The sequence below is a fragment of the Ricinus communis genome, chromosome 10, assembly GCF_019578655.1.
Source record: "Ricinus communis isolate WT05 ecotype wild-type chromosome 10, ASM1957865v1, whole genome shotgun sequence".
Classification (NCBI taxonomy): Eukaryota; Viridiplantae; Streptophyta; class Magnoliopsida; order Malpighiales; family Euphorbiaceae; genus Ricinus; species Ricinus communis.
In genome coordinates this window covers 2890879-2909421 of record NC_063265.1, presented here as the reverse complement: position 1 = coordinate 2909421, position 18543 = coordinate 2890879, and the positions used below count along the sequence as shown (strand labels likewise).

At 33.7% G+C, this 18543-nt stretch overlaps 1 protein-coding gene across 7 annotated transcripts; it reads right to left on the bottom strand.

Moving 5' to 3' along the window:
• Window positions 1-11133: 11133 nt before the first annotated feature.
• On the bottom strand, window positions 11134-17407 carry LOC8264785 (BTB/POZ domain-containing protein At5g47800). 7 transcript variants are annotated; one of them, XM_015722856.2, is made up of 8 exons: window positions 17130-17407; window positions 16968-17041; window positions 14268-14362; window positions 13559-13706; window positions 13402-13471; window positions 12869-13273; window positions 12006-12743; window positions 11134-11762 (listed from the first exon to the last, which is right to left on the bottom strand). In XM_015722856.2, the coding sequence occupies exons 4-8, from the start codon at window positions 13615-13617 to the stop codon at window positions 11253-11255; spliced, it is 1782 nt and encodes a 593-aa protein (XP_015578342.1). In that variant the 5' UTR covers window positions 13618-13706; window positions 14268-14362; window positions 16968-17041; window positions 17130-17407; the 3' UTR covers window positions 11134-11252. The 7 variants fall into 7 exon arrangements, with proteins under 7 accessions (XP_015578342.1, XP_002525040.1, XP_015578344.1 ...); XM_002524994.3 differs by having other exon boundaries at window positions 12869-13267; window positions 16968-17406; XM_015722858.2 differs by lacking the exons at window positions 16968-17041; window positions 17130-17407 and adding an exon at window positions 16193-16237.
• Window positions 17408-18543: the final 1136 nt, after the last annotated feature.

Below are 18543 nucleotides of genomic sequence, written 5' to 3'. Positions count from 1 at the left end.
GAAAACATTAATGTTTGTATCCTTACACAGAAAAGTTTCTAGCATATCAAAATAAAAAGATTACAAAACAAAATCTTTATCTTCTCAAAATTGTATAAAAATATATATTTAATATTTAATATTCAAAAGAAATTAATAGTTAATAATAAATTTAAGTATCAAATTTCAATTTTTTTGTAATTTAACTCTTTGATGGCATTAATTTTGGACAAAAACATATAGTGATCTTTGGCAGTTTCGGGCGTGCAGCCAAGTGTCTTTAGCGACCATGGCACTATAAAGTTTTTCAATCTAATTGAGATCACCCTAACTAGTCACAAAGCTTAGCGCGGAGATGAGAGTCGCCATCCGAGTAATTTACTGGGATATTTTTACTAATGAGTAATATTTCTCCATTCCATAAAAAAGCTTACGCTACAAACCAAGAGATGGATCCGAAAGCCAACTTTTCTTTTTGTGTATCTTTGTTTTTAATTTTATTGTTTAACGGACTATTCCTTATAAATACAACAATTATAATTCTACACATCAAGCACTACAGTATGTAAGGTCCACTTAAATCCAGCATCATCAACATCATTTTTCCCATTAAACTGGTTCTTGTGTTGTTTTTTATGATTTTAGAAATATGATTAGATTTTCTTTGATTTTATTATTTTTTGTGTTATTAAATGATTAAATAGAATATCTTATGAATTAACATACTAATAAACTGTTAGGAATTGAATATGATAATACGAACATGCTTGGAATTGAATAAGATAATAAGAATATGTAAAGTTTTGGATATGATTATATGTCTACTTTTGGATTTAATATTTGATTATTCAAATGATTAGGATTGCATATGCTAGATTAGAAATTTCTTCATGTTTTGTAATTAAATTTGGTTTTAGGGTTCCATGATTAAAGTATGAAATTTGTCGTTTTCATTTATTGTTTCTCTTATTTTCTAGGGTTTTGCATGATTTGCTTAGGATTTTCACTTAATTTGATGTCTTTTTATGTTTTCTTTTTGCATTTAATTTCATGCATTTGTAATTGATTTTTTTGTTTTGTATTTCATGTGCATGTGGAGTTTGGCTTTAGGGCAATCAAATCAAGAAAAAAACTGCCAAAAAAATATGAACCAAAGCCCTAAAGTCGATTTAGCTCTATAACCTGAGCCGATCAGCTGTGGACCTTCTAGCCCTAATTTCTCTGATGTTGATGTATTTTTAAGATATTTATGTATTGTACTTAGTTTTAGGTTTTTTTTTTTCAATTTTCTTAGTTGTAATAGTTAGATTTACTTTTTACACTTTACTTTTCTTTTTTTTTTGATGCATGCCAAATATATGATTGGATGATTGTCTAATTAAAACTAGGCACATAGATATTAGGCTTTAAAATTGGACCTAGCATGAAAAGTCCATTAGGTAAATTAATGGTAATTGGGATTAAGCTCTAAAATCAATATAGACGTGGTGGGTTTTGCCATATTTCAGTTAGGATAATTATGCCATATTTGATTTAAAATCACCAAAGTGGGTCTTATCATAAAAAGTAGTCTATTTAAACTTAAAGATTGGAAATTAAAAATATTTTATAATTGGGTTTGACTGGGTGGGCTTTGTACATAACTAATTAGTAAATTAAATTAATAATTATTTCATAATCGGTCTATTCTTTTATGGTCGGTCTACTCTGTCATGGCCAAACACCTCTACCATCTATTCTAAAGCACCACCAGCAAGGGAGTTGGAACCCAATAAGCCAACCCATCATTAGCACCCAATCTCTAGCGCACCACCTAATTCAGAGGATGTTGAAGGCTCACCTCTTGTACTTATATTCCATTTATATTGTCTTTTGGCCTTTGGTCCTTTAATCTAGCAATCTCTTTTAATGGTTAAAAAATTGTGTTATACTAGTTTAGACGTATGCTTTCTTTTTATTATATTAAAAATCTATCAGCATCCATTTTTTAGATCTAGATATTGAGAGAATTGTGAAAGACTTTATGATAAAAGTTACTGTCTTTCTCGTGTCTCGAGAGATTGAGGACACAGGAACTCTAGTTATGGTTGAAAATAATTGAACTAAAATTGCTTTTTTAGAATTAATTTGGACCCAATTGGCCAAAAAAATTAAATTTGAGAAGTGAAACGACAGTTTTTACAAGTTCAAAGATTAAACTATAAAAGATTTTGAACTTTCTCACTCTCTAAAGCCAATCAGCTCTGCGTAGAGCCGACTTCAAAGATTAAACTATAAAAGATTTGAACTTTCTCCCTTTCTAGAGCCAATCAGCTCTGCATAGAGCCGATCGGCTCTACACAGTGTTGATTGGCAACTTTTCGCAATCCGACGTAGTTTTATGTATGTTTTGACTGTTAAACATCCAAAATAATTTCTAGAAATTTTTTATAATAATTATTGAGATTTTAAAGATTTCCATTGAATATTATCGAGTGAAATTAAAAAAATTCTTTAAAGAAATCTAAAACTTATCGTTTTGTTTTCTAACCGTAGCTCTATATATACATCATTAACTCCTTGTTTTTTAGGGTTAACGATTAATAGCAATTACTTACCAATCACTAGTCACCTAAAAATCGTTCTGAAAATAGAGCTAAAAAACCCTAATTTCCAAAGAAAAGCACAGAAAATTTTTTTAGGGAGTCACTAAGGAAGAACTATACAAGAAGTCTTAAAGAACAAGTTATCTGTTGTTCATGCAACTAATCTTTTAAGAGAAAACCATAACATTAAAGTACAAGGACAGGCCACAAAGATACGCTCTTGGGTTTCGCAGGCGTCATAACAAAATCTGCAAATAGGTGGCATCATTATACCTGGACGAGAAAGGATATTTTCAAGAGCCAAGTGCCTATGGAGAATCCTCCAGCAATGAAAAGATTTTGGCCGAGGAATGAAGCTTTGCAAAATTTTCTTTCCCCACTGGACAACATGTTCTTTATGTCAAAAAAAAAAAAAAAATGCTCACAGGCGAAGTGACATTACCAAGTTGAGAGTAAATGCAAAGTAGGACATTTGATTGCTCCATAGAAATCAAAAATATTCTGAATGTCAGCCGTCCAAGAAGGATAAAAAAAATAACTGAACTCTTTCCTTGAGAAGATGTTGGCTACTAAAAGGAATGTCAAATTTTTCAGCAATTGTTCCAATGACAAGTTCAAAAGTTGAGGAAATTACTGGAACAAATAATTCATTGAGAATTAGCTCTAAAAGCCATAAGATTGGCCGTTTATAAAACCATAAAAGAATGAACAACTGAACTAGTCCAAACCTAGCAGCCAATCATAGTAAATGGAAGACCTAAAAGCAACATGCTTTATACATTCTCGGAGTAAATTGCATAAATGGTACTGTAACAATGGCTATTGTATCCATTTGGTATCTAACCTTAATAATTATAAAAAATAATATCCAATTGACCAACAATGAATCATGTTACACTTTTTGGTTATTATGTAATGATATGTCAGCCAAATTCTCTCACTAACTAACACATCATCTCTTATTTGGACACAACTAATCATAGTTATATGTAAAACATTCTTTTAGCTCATCTATCTTGAACTCATACCTTACAATTGCATTTAGGGTATTATGAATTTTAATCTTGCTAGAATTAATTATGTACTGGTCAATGGTGACGTAAAAGCTAGAAAAGAATCTGACTGCCACATCAACACAAAACGGTCGGAAAGTATAAAAATATCTTTACTTGATTTATTAATGATAAATTAAGATATCACATTTTGTGATTATTGAGTTGAGATACTAAATAGATATAAGTGACATAGTTATAGTATCATTTATGACTTTTACTCACATGCTTGTTATATAGAGCAAAAGAGGAACTCAGAGATTGGAAATGGAAGACATAAAAAAATCTCAAACCGGTTCCAGTTAACTATTTATATTTAATGAAAGGCTTTTCCAAGGATGAGAATATCAATTAACTATTTATTTTTAATGAAGGCTTTTCTAAGGATGAGAATATCATTTGCATAAAAGGAAAGTCACTTGGAAAAATACTGTCATTCCTGTAAGTCACAAGGAGAAAGGACCTATTTTCATTAAGTGAAGCAAACGCCCCTAAGAGAGTCCTCAGCTAAGCAAAATAGAAGGGGAGAGAGTGGATTACTTTGGCATACTTCCCTGGAACATAAAAATAAAAAGAATATGGTAAATTTAAATATTCCAAAAATGTATCGGGAAAGAACTTGCGAAAAATCTAATACAACCAAGACCTTGATAACAAACCGCCATTGGATAGAGTCGAATGCTTTTCTAATGTCAATTTTTACCATAAGATTAGCTTCTTTAATCTTTTGGGATTAGGACAATAAGATTAGAGTTGAGACCATGCATAAGTTTTCCTAATGTGAATTGCAAAAATCATGGCATACTTCTTGGTATACCTGAAAAGGTTACAAAATAATCCAGGGAAAGCGGCCTGATGATCCATGGAGAAACTAACACTATCTTTTTAAGACAACGTATTAAATCATCATTTTTTCTCCTTGTCTGCGATTGGAAGCGAAATAACATCACTGAGAGCATCTTCAGAAATCGAAATATTGTCATTATCGTAGAAGAGATTAGAGAAAGCAAAAGAAAAAAAAGAAAAAGAACAACCACGTGATCATGTTCAATCTGCTCCGCATTGTCACGTAAAGAATCATTTGATGGTCATGTGATGAATTACCTGAAGAGACTTTCGTCTAGCTGTAGAGCATGAGAGAAAGCTAGCATTGCAATCTCCTAGAGTAAGCCACTTAATACGACTTCTTTTTTTCCAAAGCAATTTTAAAATCCAAATCTTTGTGACGTTAGAGCTCTTGTTTACGAGACAAATCACCTTATCAGTAGAAATTTCATGTCAAATTGCACTGAGGATCATATTGAAGCTTGTCAATAGAAACATCAAGCTTGCCAGAAACATCTATGTTCCACAAACGGAGGTCAAGAGACCGGTTAGAAGAAATCAGAGGGCGAAGAGACTCATGCCCGAGTCCATATAGAAAGAAATTTAAAAGGAGCATAATCCCTTCTCAGAACTTTGGTACAAGTAACTAACGACGGACAATGATCAGAATGATAGCAGACCAGAAATTAAGTATGTCCGAAGAATCAAGAGCTTGATCAAGTCTACATTCCACTCGGTCACGCCCCAAATGACCATTGTACCATGTGAACTAATAGAATATGTATGTCACCAATAGGGACCTGACACGTGTAAAGCTAGTATAATTCTTTGTGTATATAACAAACATTGTAAGAAAATATTGTGTGAGAAAATCAATACTAATTTTTCTCTCCCAAAGTTTGACATGGTATCAGAGCAATAATTTTCCCTTACCTTCTTCTTTTTCCTTTAGGGTTTCGACCCCCTACCCAAAACAGTGTGGCTACCGTTTTGTGTCTTGTTTCAAGAACGGTTGGTGAGCAGCTGGTGAGCTTCAAGAGCAGTTGGTGAGTCAGAAATTTTATTGAACAGTTGGTGAGCAGGACAATACAACTCCATAAGCCCGGTTCACAGTCCTCTTGCCAGTAATAGGGCACTTAGGACCCTTGCTCTCTTCTTTGTGGTCTGATACACTAACTTTCTTCCGGGGTTTTTTGACGATCCGATGCTGGTTCGACTTAGTGGCATAGCTGTGCTGTTTTCGATATTTGTGGGGTTTCTCCTTCTGCTCAATCTGGTTGGTGTCAAAAAGATAATTTTCTGTTTTGGGTTCTGCTTTTACATCTATTATCAATGTTGAGTATTTGTTTGTCACGAAATCTTTTGGAGCTATAAAATTATGGTCACTGTGAAAAAAAAAAATATTTGAGTGGGCAGTGATCCAGATCCACGATCAATTACTAGAACAGCTAGTATACTTCACCACCATCTCTTCAATGACTACTGAAGATTTTAATTCTCCACAAATCTTTAAAGTTGATGACCATAATAGTGAATACTACATCCATCCAAATGAAAATCCAGCTCTCATGTTGACCTTATCTCAATTAATTGGCAACAACTATCATAGCAGGGCACGATCTATGAAGATGTCTTTGATTTCAAAGAACAAATTTCGATTTGTCAATGGTTCAATTAAGGTTCCAAGGGAAGAAGATCCTTCTTACAACGCTTGGTTGAAATGCAACAATCGTGTGCTCTCCTGGTTACAGAGGTCCCTTAATACAGAAATTAAGCAAAGTGTAATGTGGTTGGACTATGCATATGATCTTTGGGCAGACTTATATAATCTTTTTTCACAAGGGGACCTTATAAGGATTTCTGATCTTCAGCAGGAGTTCTTCTCTCTGTAACAAGGTAACCTTTCTGTTACTGCTTATCATACCCACTTGAAGATCTTATGGGATGAGATATGTAATTTGAGACCTCTACATGCTTGTGAATGTTCTGCTAATAAGTATAGGAAACAAGATTTTATCCTAAAGTTTCTTAAAGGGTTAAATGAGAACTTTTCTGTCCAAAGGTCTCAGATTCTTATGATGAAACCAATACCCCCTGTAAATGAAATCTTTGCTATTGTGATTCAACATGAAAGGTCTTTGAGTGCTGCTATAGTTCCTTGTAATTCAAACATACTGCTTACTAGGAAATTCAATATGAACACTAGAAGTAGAGCAATTGGTTTCAACCTTGGGCATAATCAACACTTGAAGAATATGAATGGTTTTAGGCCAAAGATGGGAAACCAACAACTCAACCTTGGTAACAATCAAAAGAGATTTTTTGGTAATTCTAGAGCTTTTCCAAACAATGGGGCCAAGAAGCCTACCTGCACTTTCTGTGGAATGTATGGGCATCCTGTTGACAAATGTTACAGAAAGAATAGATTCCCACCGGGATACAAGGGAACAAGCAAGAATTTTCAGAATTCTACAAACCAGGTTGCATCTTTTCCTTCAGACAATCATAATTTTTCAACTACTGAACAGTTGGCATATCATATGAGTTATGACAATCATAACTCTTCTCGAAAATCTGGTGATGATGGTCCTATTACTTTTACAAGGGATCAGTATAATAGTATGATGTCAATGATTCAAGAAAAGGCAGTTGATTCTCAGAATGCAGCCAACTCCCATATCAATGTCTTATCCTCTGTCTTCGATCCTATTGCTCAAAAAGGTATTGTCCTATGTTGTTATAAGCAATTCCCTAATAGGAAATGGATTGTAGATTCAGGAGCTACCGATCACATTACTAATTCTCTCAGTTTTTTCAAAAGGCATTACAAAGTTTTTGACAAATATGTGAAGTTGCCTAATAATGAATTAGTTCAGGTTACACGTATAGGCATTGTAGAATTATCACCCTCTTTGATTCTTCATAAGGTTTTCTACATACTAAATTTTACTTTTAATCTCATCTCCACTTCGCAGTTAACCAAAAACAACCTTTATTCTCTCATTTTTTCTTCCAATTTTTGTTATATTCAGGACACAAAACTTTGGAAGATGACTGGTATAGCTAAGCAAGTGAATGGATTGTATCAGCTTTTACAACAAGAAGATAGTGAGAAGTTTTTAAATTCATTTCCTGTTAGTTGTAATGTTGTTACTTTTACTCTGTGGCATAACAGACTTGGCCACCCTTCTAAACAAGTAATGAAATCTCTTGATCAGTTTCATAATGGTATGATTAATGATAATTGCTTTGAATGTGAAGTTTGTCATTTGGCTAAACAAAAAAGACCCACTTTTCCTGTTAGCAATTCCTTTTCTACTTCAATTTTTGATCTTGTTCATTTAGACATTTAGGGACCCTTCCCTGTCAAAAGTATATATGGTCATTCATATTTTTTAACCGTAGTTGATGACAAGAGCAGATTCCTATGGATTTATCCTATGAAGCTTAAGTCAGAAGCTAAATATTTAATCATTGATTTTTACCATCTTGTTGAAACTCAGTTCTCAGTCAAGATTAAATGCTTTAGAACCGATAACGGGAAAGAATCTGAAATGACCGATTTCTATAAATCAAAAGGGATTGTTCACCAAACTTCTTGTACCTATACACCTCAACAAAATAGTATTGTTGAGAGAAAACACCAGCATATTCTTTCTGTTGCATGGAGCTTAAGGATTCAAGCTAATCTCCCTCTTTATTTTTGGATTGATTGTGTACTTCATGCTACCTTTTTAATTAATAGGACCCCAACACCAGTTTTAAACCAGTCTACTCCTTTTGAGATTCTTTTTAAGGTCAAACCTTCTTATGATCAGCTCAAAGTCTTTGGTTGTTTAGCATTTGCTTCTGTTTTACCTCATCCTATGAAAAATATGCATCCTAGAGCAATCAAGTGTGTTTTCATTGGTTTTAAAACACTAAAGGTTACAGAGTATACAATTTAGAGGATAAAAGCATTTTTGTCTCTAGAGATGTAACATTTACAGAAAACAAGTTTCCATTTAAAGAGATTTTTGCTACAATACCATCCAACGATGTTCTTATTCCTATTTATCAAAATGAAAGTTCACTTGAAGATTTCAAGAGGGCAGATTCACAGACAGTTGATTCACTCCATTCATCTCGTGAAATACGCCTCCAATTGATTCAGGTACTATCCCTCAACCCTCTTCCAGACCTACTAGAAATATTCACCTACCATCAAAATTTCATGATTTTGAAGTTGCTTTGCCCAAACCTAGAACCACACCACATCGTATTTCTCAAGTTCTATCTTATGAAAAGATCTCACCTCAGTACCAGTCCTATATATGTAATACATCAATATTACCTGAACCAAAACATTATAATTAGGCAATCTCACATACTTGTTGGAAACAAGTAATGGCTGAAGAAATAGCTGCTTTAGAAGAAAGTAATACCTGGGAATTAGTTCCTTTACCCAAGGGCAAGCAGACTATTGGTTGTAAATGGGTGTATAAAACAAAGCTTAAAGCTGATGGGACTCTAGAAAGATACAAAGCAAGGCTTGTGGCTAAGGGATACACTCAACGGTCTGGAATTGACTTTATCGATACATTTAGTCCTGTAGCAAAGATCACCACAATCAGAACTCTTATGGCTGTAGCTGCTGCAAAGGACTGGAACCTTTGTCAGCTTGATATCAACAACGCCTTTTTGTATGGTGACTTACAAGAGGAGATCTACATGGATTTACCCCCTGGTTTTCAACCTATGCAGACTAATACAGTTTGCAAACTAAAGAAGAGCTTGTATAGATTGAAGCAAGCAAGCAGGCAATGGAATGAAAAGCTAACTGCTGCATTACATACTCAAAAGTTTAAATAGGTTGCATCAGACTCCTCTCTCTTTACCAAAGGTATTGGATCAAATTTCATTGCTTTAGCTATTTATGTGGATGACATTGTCTTAGCAAGTTCGGACATGACATAATTTGTAAAGATAAAAAGATTCTTGCATGATACTTTCCAAATTAAGGATCTTGGAGAACTAAAATTTTTTCTTGGATTAGAGGTTGCCAAGTCCAAAACCGGTATTAATCTATGTCAGAGAAAATACACTTTAGATCTTTTGCAAGAGACTGGTTTTCTCGGAGCAAAACCAGTACTGACTCCGATAGCATCCACTGAGAAATTATATAGAACAGGGGGGGCAGGTCCTTAAAGACATTACAGCATACAGAAGTCTAGTCGGCAAGCTGCTATACCTGACCCATACTAGGCCTGACATAGCATATGCAGTACAACAGTTATCTCAATTCCTTCAAGCTCCTACAGATATTCATTTGACCTCAGCTCATAGAGTTCTCCGGTATTTGAAAGGGACTCCAGGACAGGGCTTGTTTTTCCCAGTAACAGGTGATCTCCGGCTTAAAGCTTTCAGTGATTCTGATTGGGCTTCATGCCCTGATTCTCGAAAGTTCATCACTGGGTTCTGTGTTTTTCTCGGTTCAACATTGATCTCATGGAAGTCAAAGAAACAACAAACAGTCTCACGCTCTTCAATTGAAGCAGAATATAGAGCTATAGCTGCAGTGACATGTAAGATACAATGGCTTCACTTTCTCCTCCAGGATTTGCAGCTCCTCTTTTTTCCAGCAAATCTGTATTGTGACAACTTGTCTGCCATCGGAATTGCTGAGAATCCTGTATATCATTCAAGAACCAAGCATATAGAAATTGATTGCCACCTCATTCGAGAGAAAATTCAATGTGGAATCATCAATCTTATGCCAATCCCTTCATCAAAACAACTGGCTGGCTCCTTTACAAAGCCTCTTCCTACAACTCTGTTCCAAGCTTCCATTTCCAAGTTGGGCATCCAGAATCTGTATGCTCCAACTTGAGGGGGGCTAATAGAATATGTATGTCACCAATAGGGACCTGACACGTATAAAGCTAGTATAATTCTTTGTGTATATAGCAAACATTGTAAAAAAACATTGTGTGAGAAAATCAATACTAATTTTTCTCTCCCAAAGTTTGACATGAACAAAGCACCCTGACTGTCAGGGACAAACAAGTTACAATCATCAATAGCTGAAATAAAATTATTACATGCTCGGAGTAGCAGGAGGTCTGCCAGATTTCATGAGCGCCCATTATGGTATTGAAGAAAAATCAAATCGTGATGATATTCGATTCATTTGCAATTATTACTTTAGACCTGGCAAATCCAATAACACTTATACTACTGGTTTTGACTGTCCAGCAAGCAATTAAAGTGTATCCTCAAGAGACATATATGTCCAAAAATGAAAAAGCAAAAGCCAGCAGTTATATGTAAGGCTTAAAAATTGCAAATCTGCTCACAAAAGCGGCTCATGGAGTAAGATTTCTGGGGAGAAAAAACATCCGTTTGTTAACTCCTGAACTGATAATGGGTAATTTCTTTAAGGTCTCTTATTAATTTTTGTTCCAAAATATACTTATCTTTCTAACATAACCACACAAGTTATCACACAGAAATTATGGATCCTTAGATTGGTGGTCCATTATGAGATTAATATTGACTTTTATGGCTCCCTGTAGCACTACTGTGTAAAATTCTTAATAGAATGGTGGCAGTGTTCAGAGTTGGTTCTGAATTCAAAAATCACAATCTTGAGACTACTGCATTATTGGATATAAGCTGCTAAGAGGTTTCAACTCTATATACTGAAACAACAATGACAATAAAGTAGTTCCAGAACTAAACATTAATTTCTTACAGTAAGAACAAATTACATACAGCAATATTGCAATACAAAGGAAGAAAGTAAATGGATATTTTCTTCTTTTTCATTTTGCTACCTGTCCCTACTTTTGTCACGGCCATGGTCTGATCTACTTCTGCTCTTCATTATCTTCTTGGGATCTAATTTACTTCCTGAACTTCCTCCTTCTCTAGTTTCTTTACCTTTCTTGGATTCTACTTCCTCTATTTCTCCACTCTTCAACTTTCTTTCAGACTCTGATTGTCTCTTAAAGCTTTGATGATCTCTTGTGCTGCCTTCAGGCATTGGAGTTCTTCTCATCCCCTCCATAGTTCCTTGTCCGTCTGCCCCTGATTGCAGCTTATTCGTGCTGTCTCCAGATATCTGCATCTGTTTCCCTCTGGAGATTAACTCCTGGGCTAGCATTCTGTGATCTGTTTCTTTGGAACCTTTCTCTTGTTCAAAGAAGAGGACTTGTACAACCGTTCTTAACGGAAGCCGCTCATTCTTGACAGCATGTGCACGCACTTCTGGTGACAGTTTTTGGCAGTCTAGATTCCTGCAGAGACGTTTCTTGTCTGCCTTGGTCAGGTCAGGGTGCTCCTGTTTCAACATGTGAACAAGAAATTAAATGCTACACTGAAAAACTAGCATTCTAACTTTTGGTTCATGAGCATTCATTCTGCAGTAATAGCAGTATCTAATAGAAATTATGAAATAAGGCTATGCTTTGCAAGAGTTGGGAGGTTGTTTGTCAGAGAAATTTTGAAATGCCCAACATGAATGGTCTAAGCTTCTTGAATTAGAAGCAGATGTCATGAATAGCTACAGTTTTTGATACCTTACCTTAAGATAAATATTGATCGCCTTGTAAAGGTCATCGTGATCTTTCCTTGCAATATCTGGCAAAACTTCAGCAAGTGATACCACTTTAGATACAGGCATGTTCTTATCCCTTGCTATCACTTGAAGGTAAGAGTCTGCAAGCTTTCCAATCTTCCTAATGGATCTTAAAACTTGAGTGTTTTCTAGAGATTCTGGTGGGTGCCTTCTCCACAGCATTAAGAAACCTTCTATTACTGACGCAACCAAATCAATGTCATAATAATACTGATTGGAGGATGAGTGGGAAGGAAAGACCAGATCAGTTACTGTTGCCTCTTCTAATTGCAGACTAGATCTCCTTATGAGTTCTGTCTTTGTAATGGGTGATGCTCCTAAGTAGTTGGCAATGCTAAGAAGTCTTAGCAAGAAGCCAGCAGAAACTGACCCTCTGTCTGCTGGAATCATACTCACAATGGCTTCAAGAATTTTTCTGTTCTTTTCTGTAACATCTTCAGTTTGAGACACCATACTATGAGAAGGTTGAATCTTTGTACTGTCCGGCAACCAACGGCAAGCATATACATGCAATGCTTCACCGATAAGCTGTGATGGCAGTATATATGTTGATCTTATGGCTGTGATTATACATCGGAAGAGATCTATATCGAGGTCAGATATGTCTTCCGTCCACCAATCCTTGGGGACAGATTGCTGAGACTTCTTAAACCCTGGTCTCGTGTAAGTGTAGGACCATGTGACCTGCAGAACAGAATAGTCACTTTCCAGCAGAAATTAAGTATCGAGACCACACAAAAAATTTCAAATTCCTTAAATTCATACTTGGTTTCTAGTAATTCATGGATAACAGCAGTAACTTAATTAACCTTTGCAGGGGGTGTAAGGATTTTTTCAACAATTGAATCAATGCATTTTCTGATGATTCCAAGATTCTCCGACCACTCAGTCAACTTAGCAGTGGTCTGCAATGTGACAATGGAATCCTTCCAACCTTCAAGAATGCACGAATTGAAAAAGGCCTCAAGCTTCAGAACAAAATTTCCCTTTTCAACTGATTCAGTCATTCGAAGGAATTTAGCTGCACAAAAAGCAGGTACAATATTCTGGGCACTGAGATTAATTGTTATGCCGTAGCAATACTTGGCACACAGCTCAAAAGCCTCTTCTCCTCCAGGAATGTCATGAAGCTCTATAGTGATAGTGCTTGAATCATCAGAATCAGGACATAGTCTTTGTAAGAGGCCACACTTTGGAAGCAGTGGAAACTGCAACTAAGTTTAAGCAGAATCAATAAGGATCTATAGTATGTCCAGTAAATATAAATTTCTAAACTACATAGAAGCATATAATCAAAGAAGTCAATTAGGACAATATTTTCATATTTCCCCCTAACTCATACCTTATGAAGAAGATAATTAATGTTGTTGATTCGGATAACAAGGTCGCTAGGTATATCTGATATCACAGACCTGCATTGTAAAATCAGTGCAATTGATATAGACATGTGAAGTTCTCATTGATATAGAAGGTATGGACATAACTAGTGCGAAAAATACCTGGTAGCCTCTTCTGTATAGAAGGTATCTGGCCGTGTCCCAAGTTTCATAAACTTCATTTTCGTGATTCTTGTTTCCTTTACCCCAAAGGTAATGAGCTATTTTCACTTCAGGGTAGTGGAACATAGCATATTTACAGTAACTTTACCTGAAACAAATCCAGTGATGCTTAGGTTAAACGAAGTGCAAACATTCAAAATGATATTACTTTTCACATGAAAGATCAGATTAATAAACCTGAAGAGACAATGAAAAATTACCATAAGTAAAAATCGAAATCATGTGGAATAAAGGGAGCAGAATAATGTTCAGGAAACTTTTGACTAATTGCGAAAAATAAAAAAAGCTTAAGCAGAAATTGGAAAATATGACAGAATTACATATTCAAAGCACTTGGAGAAGAAAATTATGAGTATTTGTACGTTATACTAATGAAGAATTGCCAAAGCAAAAGGGGTATTCTATAGAGCTGCAAGAGTCGAGTAACAATTTCTTTTTCCAAAATTTGGTCAAACAATAATGGCCAAAATAACAAAAAAAAAATTGAGAAATAAAAAGAAACTGAAATTGAAGAATATAAGAAGAAAGATTATCAAAAACTTATCAAACCATAATTGAAATGAAATCCACCACATTTGGATTGTAAAGAAAGTGCTGAACACTAAGAATTCACTACTGAAAATGAAATTGGCAAGCAAATAGGCCTTACCTTTTTAATCCAACAAGGGTCCCATCCTCCTCACAAGTTTCCTTTACAGAATCCTATCAAGCCCTTTAGACATACAAGTAATGGATACTCTTCAGCTGCAAAAAGACAAAGATAGATTAAGATAACTCATTGAACTATTGCAATATTAGTCAACTGAGGGAGATAAGAGTACAGTAAATTGTATATATAGTAGAAGAGCCTCAAGAAAGGGGAAAAAAAAAAAAACAGAAAGCAGTAGCAGCTTGCATCTTGACCCTTCACATGCTAAAAGCCATGCAAGATTTGTCTCTTATATATTGCTTCAGAAATTACCTCACCAACTACACACGGTTATTTGCTTTATTTAATTGAGTAGTTTTAATTCTAAGGTAGGTAGGTGCTAATTAAGCGAGAGAACTGAATTTGGCTTGAAAATATGTAATGCTGAAATTTCAAGTATGACAATAAACAGTATGGTTGAGCAGTATGTTGATTTTTAAAAAGAAATGAATCATTTATTAGTTAAACTGGTGAAAGCATTCAGACATCAACTCACAAATGAAATTCAGCTGCAAACTTGGAGAAATAATTGAGCAAAGTAGATATGTATTCAAAAGTCGAGCCACTATTAAAAAAAAAAAAAAAAAAAAGAAAAGGAAAAAAGAAAAAGGAGAAGTCACCTCAAAAAATGGACTCTCAACTATCTTCACAATTGATGGTTACCCTCAGAAAAGAAATTGATGGTCCAAAACATTCGCCTTTCATGTATTGCAAAAGATCAGGGTTTAAATCCTAACAATCCCCAATTACAAACTTAATAAGAAAATAAAGGATGATATATAGAAGTGGGATGGTAGTGATACATAATATATTTTTGAGGATGGCTTTAACTTAGAATCTATCAAGCAAGCATGTCCCTGATAAATCCAACTAGGAAACTAAAGCTAAAATTATCTGATCCATTTACTGCTGAAGAGATTCTGACCTTCATAGTTCTAATCAAATCAAAGCAGCAAGATCCATATTGGAGTTGTATGTCTAGCCACTTGAGTCATGCTTTTTCGTATCTTTACTTGGGGAAGAGTAGACAACTTAAAAGTATTTAAGTCTTTATTCCTTACCCTTTGCTGCAAAAGGCCAATTTGTATCCAACACAACACCCCCAAGAAGGGCAGATTGCTAGCTTGGACAATTTCCTCCACTCTAATGGGAAGTATAATTCATTAAAATTAGAAGACTACTTTAGTTGCTGTTTTTCCGTAATATGATGATAGCATTGCACATTAATAGCGTCATTTGAGCTTCTAGCTCAATGATCTGAGTGTCCACATAGTAATACCAAAGACAAGGATTCAATACATGGTACTCTTCACCCATTTGTTTATTTTTGCCATGCTAAAAACTAGCTCCTTTTGCTCTTGACTTCTCATATTAAAATTTCATATCAACCCTGTCCTTGAATTACTTGACAAAGCTGACATCTAAGGGAAAATAGGTATGAAGGATAAATGTAATTAAGATTTTTGACACAGGAAACTACATATTAGGAATACAAGATAGAAAAAATATTGCAATTATAAGGAAATCAGTCATGACAGGTTTGAAAATTCTGGAAAGATGGTGTGGTGTGGGGGCATACAATGAAGGCATGAACTGTCTGAACATGGATGCTTTTAAGAAGAAAATGACATGGACTACCATAGTAATAGAATTTTTTCTTTAATAAATATATATATATATAAAGAAAGAGAAGAAAAATTTTGGGTCACCTTTCTTTTGATGGAGGGAACATATATCACTGGAATGCTGTCACTAATGGAAGCATTTATCTACCTTGTACTGTAGACAGTAATGAATTCAAATCTATATTTTCTTTCAATCCTCATTTAGATTGATAAAAAATATAAAAGAAAAAAGAAAACAAAAACAAAAAAACAGAACTGTACCTATTAGCCTTGGTGGTCCAGAGATAATGTGACGTTGGTCCAGGTGCTTTTATCACCATTGATTGGTAAGAACCTAACCTAGCGAGTGGTCTGTCAGGGAAATAGTAGGGCTAGTGTATCACAATCTACAGTATATCAAGTACTAAAACAAAGCCTTTTTTAAAGATTTCCCTTCTGAAGAGGGAAAATAACAGACTTTTCTTTTTTCCTTCTTAGAGATACTAGATCCCAGCTCCATATATATCAAACAATCATAGAAATGTAATGCTTAGGCGAGTGCTTGCACAATTCAGAATCAATAGCCCCGAAACTCTTTTCTATATAATTGGATCCCATCCACTATGGTATTTAGCTACTTTTGTTGACATCCTTTTTCAACTTCAGAAAAGAACTTGTCAACAAGGACCTAGAATTGTTTTATAATTTTCTTGTTTGTCCATATGCTAATGGAATTTTTTAATTCTTTAATTAAAAGTATAAAGTAGTTTTTCTCTTTTCCACAATTTTGGCTTTTTTCATCCTCTGGCAATTAAAGTATGGCAAAATCTATCAATCTGCACATAACAGAGCAAATAAACACCTTGAGCTTATGTGCTTGGCTATTGAGTGGGAGACAACAAAAACAAGTCTAGGAAAATTCTATCAATCAAATCAACACAATTACCTCAGATAATGCCAACAGAATTAGCCAACATTAAGATGGGATTAAACTGATGTTAAGAAAAAAATTAAAATAATAATAATAATTAGATAAGAGCTGGAAGAAAGAACTTACCAGAATAAGCAGTATCTGATTAGTGATATTGTTGGGTTCCAAGCAAAAGCATCAACATTTGCAAATAAAAAAAGCTGCACAGTAACTAGCCCTTCAAACTTTGAGAGACAGACAGCAAAATGAGCAGACACTCTTAATAAAAATCAGGAAACAAACTTGTACCCATTAGTTATGTTAAGGAATGCCTTGATTGTCTCTTTCATACATGTAATTCTTGAGAGAAAGAGAAAAAGGGGAAGGGGAAGGGCGGAGGAGAGAGAGAGAGAGAGAGAGAGAGAGAGAGAGAGTGAGGGAGGTAGCTTTTTGTGGGTTTCTCTTGCATACAACACAAGAGAGGCACATAATAACTGAAAAAGAAGTATGTCTCACCACCACCACCACCACCAAGACTCGCGGAGAGAGAGAGAGAGAGAGTGGTTGGCTGGGATCAGTCAACATGGAAATATATCAATTATCAAAAGCATGCATGCTATCATATGTAACCAAAAAGAAGCATTCTATCATAAAATACTCAAATTCACATGAAATGCAAAAGGATTAAAAAAAAAGGTATCAAAATACTTATTTACTATAATAATATATTATTTTTATATACTAATACATTCTATATTAGTTCTATGATAAGTGTATGTCTCCATTTAAATAAAAAAATTTAAATTTTTAATTTTATTTCTTTTTTGTAATAAAAAAACACAATAAGATGAATAATATATGTGTATATATATAAGGAAAGAGAAAGTATTAAGTCAAGATCTTAAAATTTGGGTGATATATTTTATTGATATTGTGACAATTTTGTTAAAGGATAAAAAATTACCTTTATTTGTATGCAAAATAATTTTATTTTATCATAATTATGATTACGAAATTCTAAACTAAAGATTATTATATTATATTAAACATTTTCTTCCATTTGTCTACTTTCATTGATATTATGGTTTAAATAAGATAACAAATTCTATCATGTTAAGAATATCTTTCATTTACCTAATTAAAATTATTATTATTATCATTATTTTCTATGTCGAACCTATAAAAATTAAAATTATAAAAAAAATTTATTTTGAGAAAAATTTTGATAAGTTTAGAAATAAAATTTTTATTTTGATATGTGTACTTATTTTAACATATGAAATTTAAGTTTATGTGTAATTTTATAGTTTTTTCTATTTATTTTTTATTTAATAATTTATAATTCTAATTAAACACTTATTCTAATCTTCAGAAATAATATATTAATAATAAATTGTCTTTCTAATTAGATAATGATTATCTTAGAAAATGGTATATATTAATTATATTTTAATATTATGTTAACTAATAATTTATTTTTTAATTAGATTATGATTTTAATTATAGAAAATAATATTTTTAAATATTATATTTACTAAATTAAGTTTTTAATTATATAATAATTTTTAATTCTAAAAAAATAGTAACATCAATTATATTGATTGCATTAATTTGTATAATATTAAAATTCATTAATAAATATTTTTAAAATAATTTTTATATTATTATACTAATAAAATTTTAAATTTTAAAAAGAAATTAAGGACAGTTAAAAATAGTTAGT

Coding starts and splice junctions, on each gene's coding strand:
- LOC8264785 (XM_015722856.2), bottom strand. CDS start 13,617: ATGAAGTTTATGAAACTTGGGACACGGCCAGATACCTTCTATACAGAA. Junction 13,274..13,401: donor TTAATTATCTTCTTCATAAG/GTATGAGTTAGG, acceptor GCTTAAACTTAG/TTGCAGTTTCCACTGCTTCC. Junction 12,744..12,868: donor TCCTTACACCCCCTGCAAAG/GTTAATTAAGTT, acceptor TCTGTTCTGCAG/GTCACATGGTCCTACACTTA.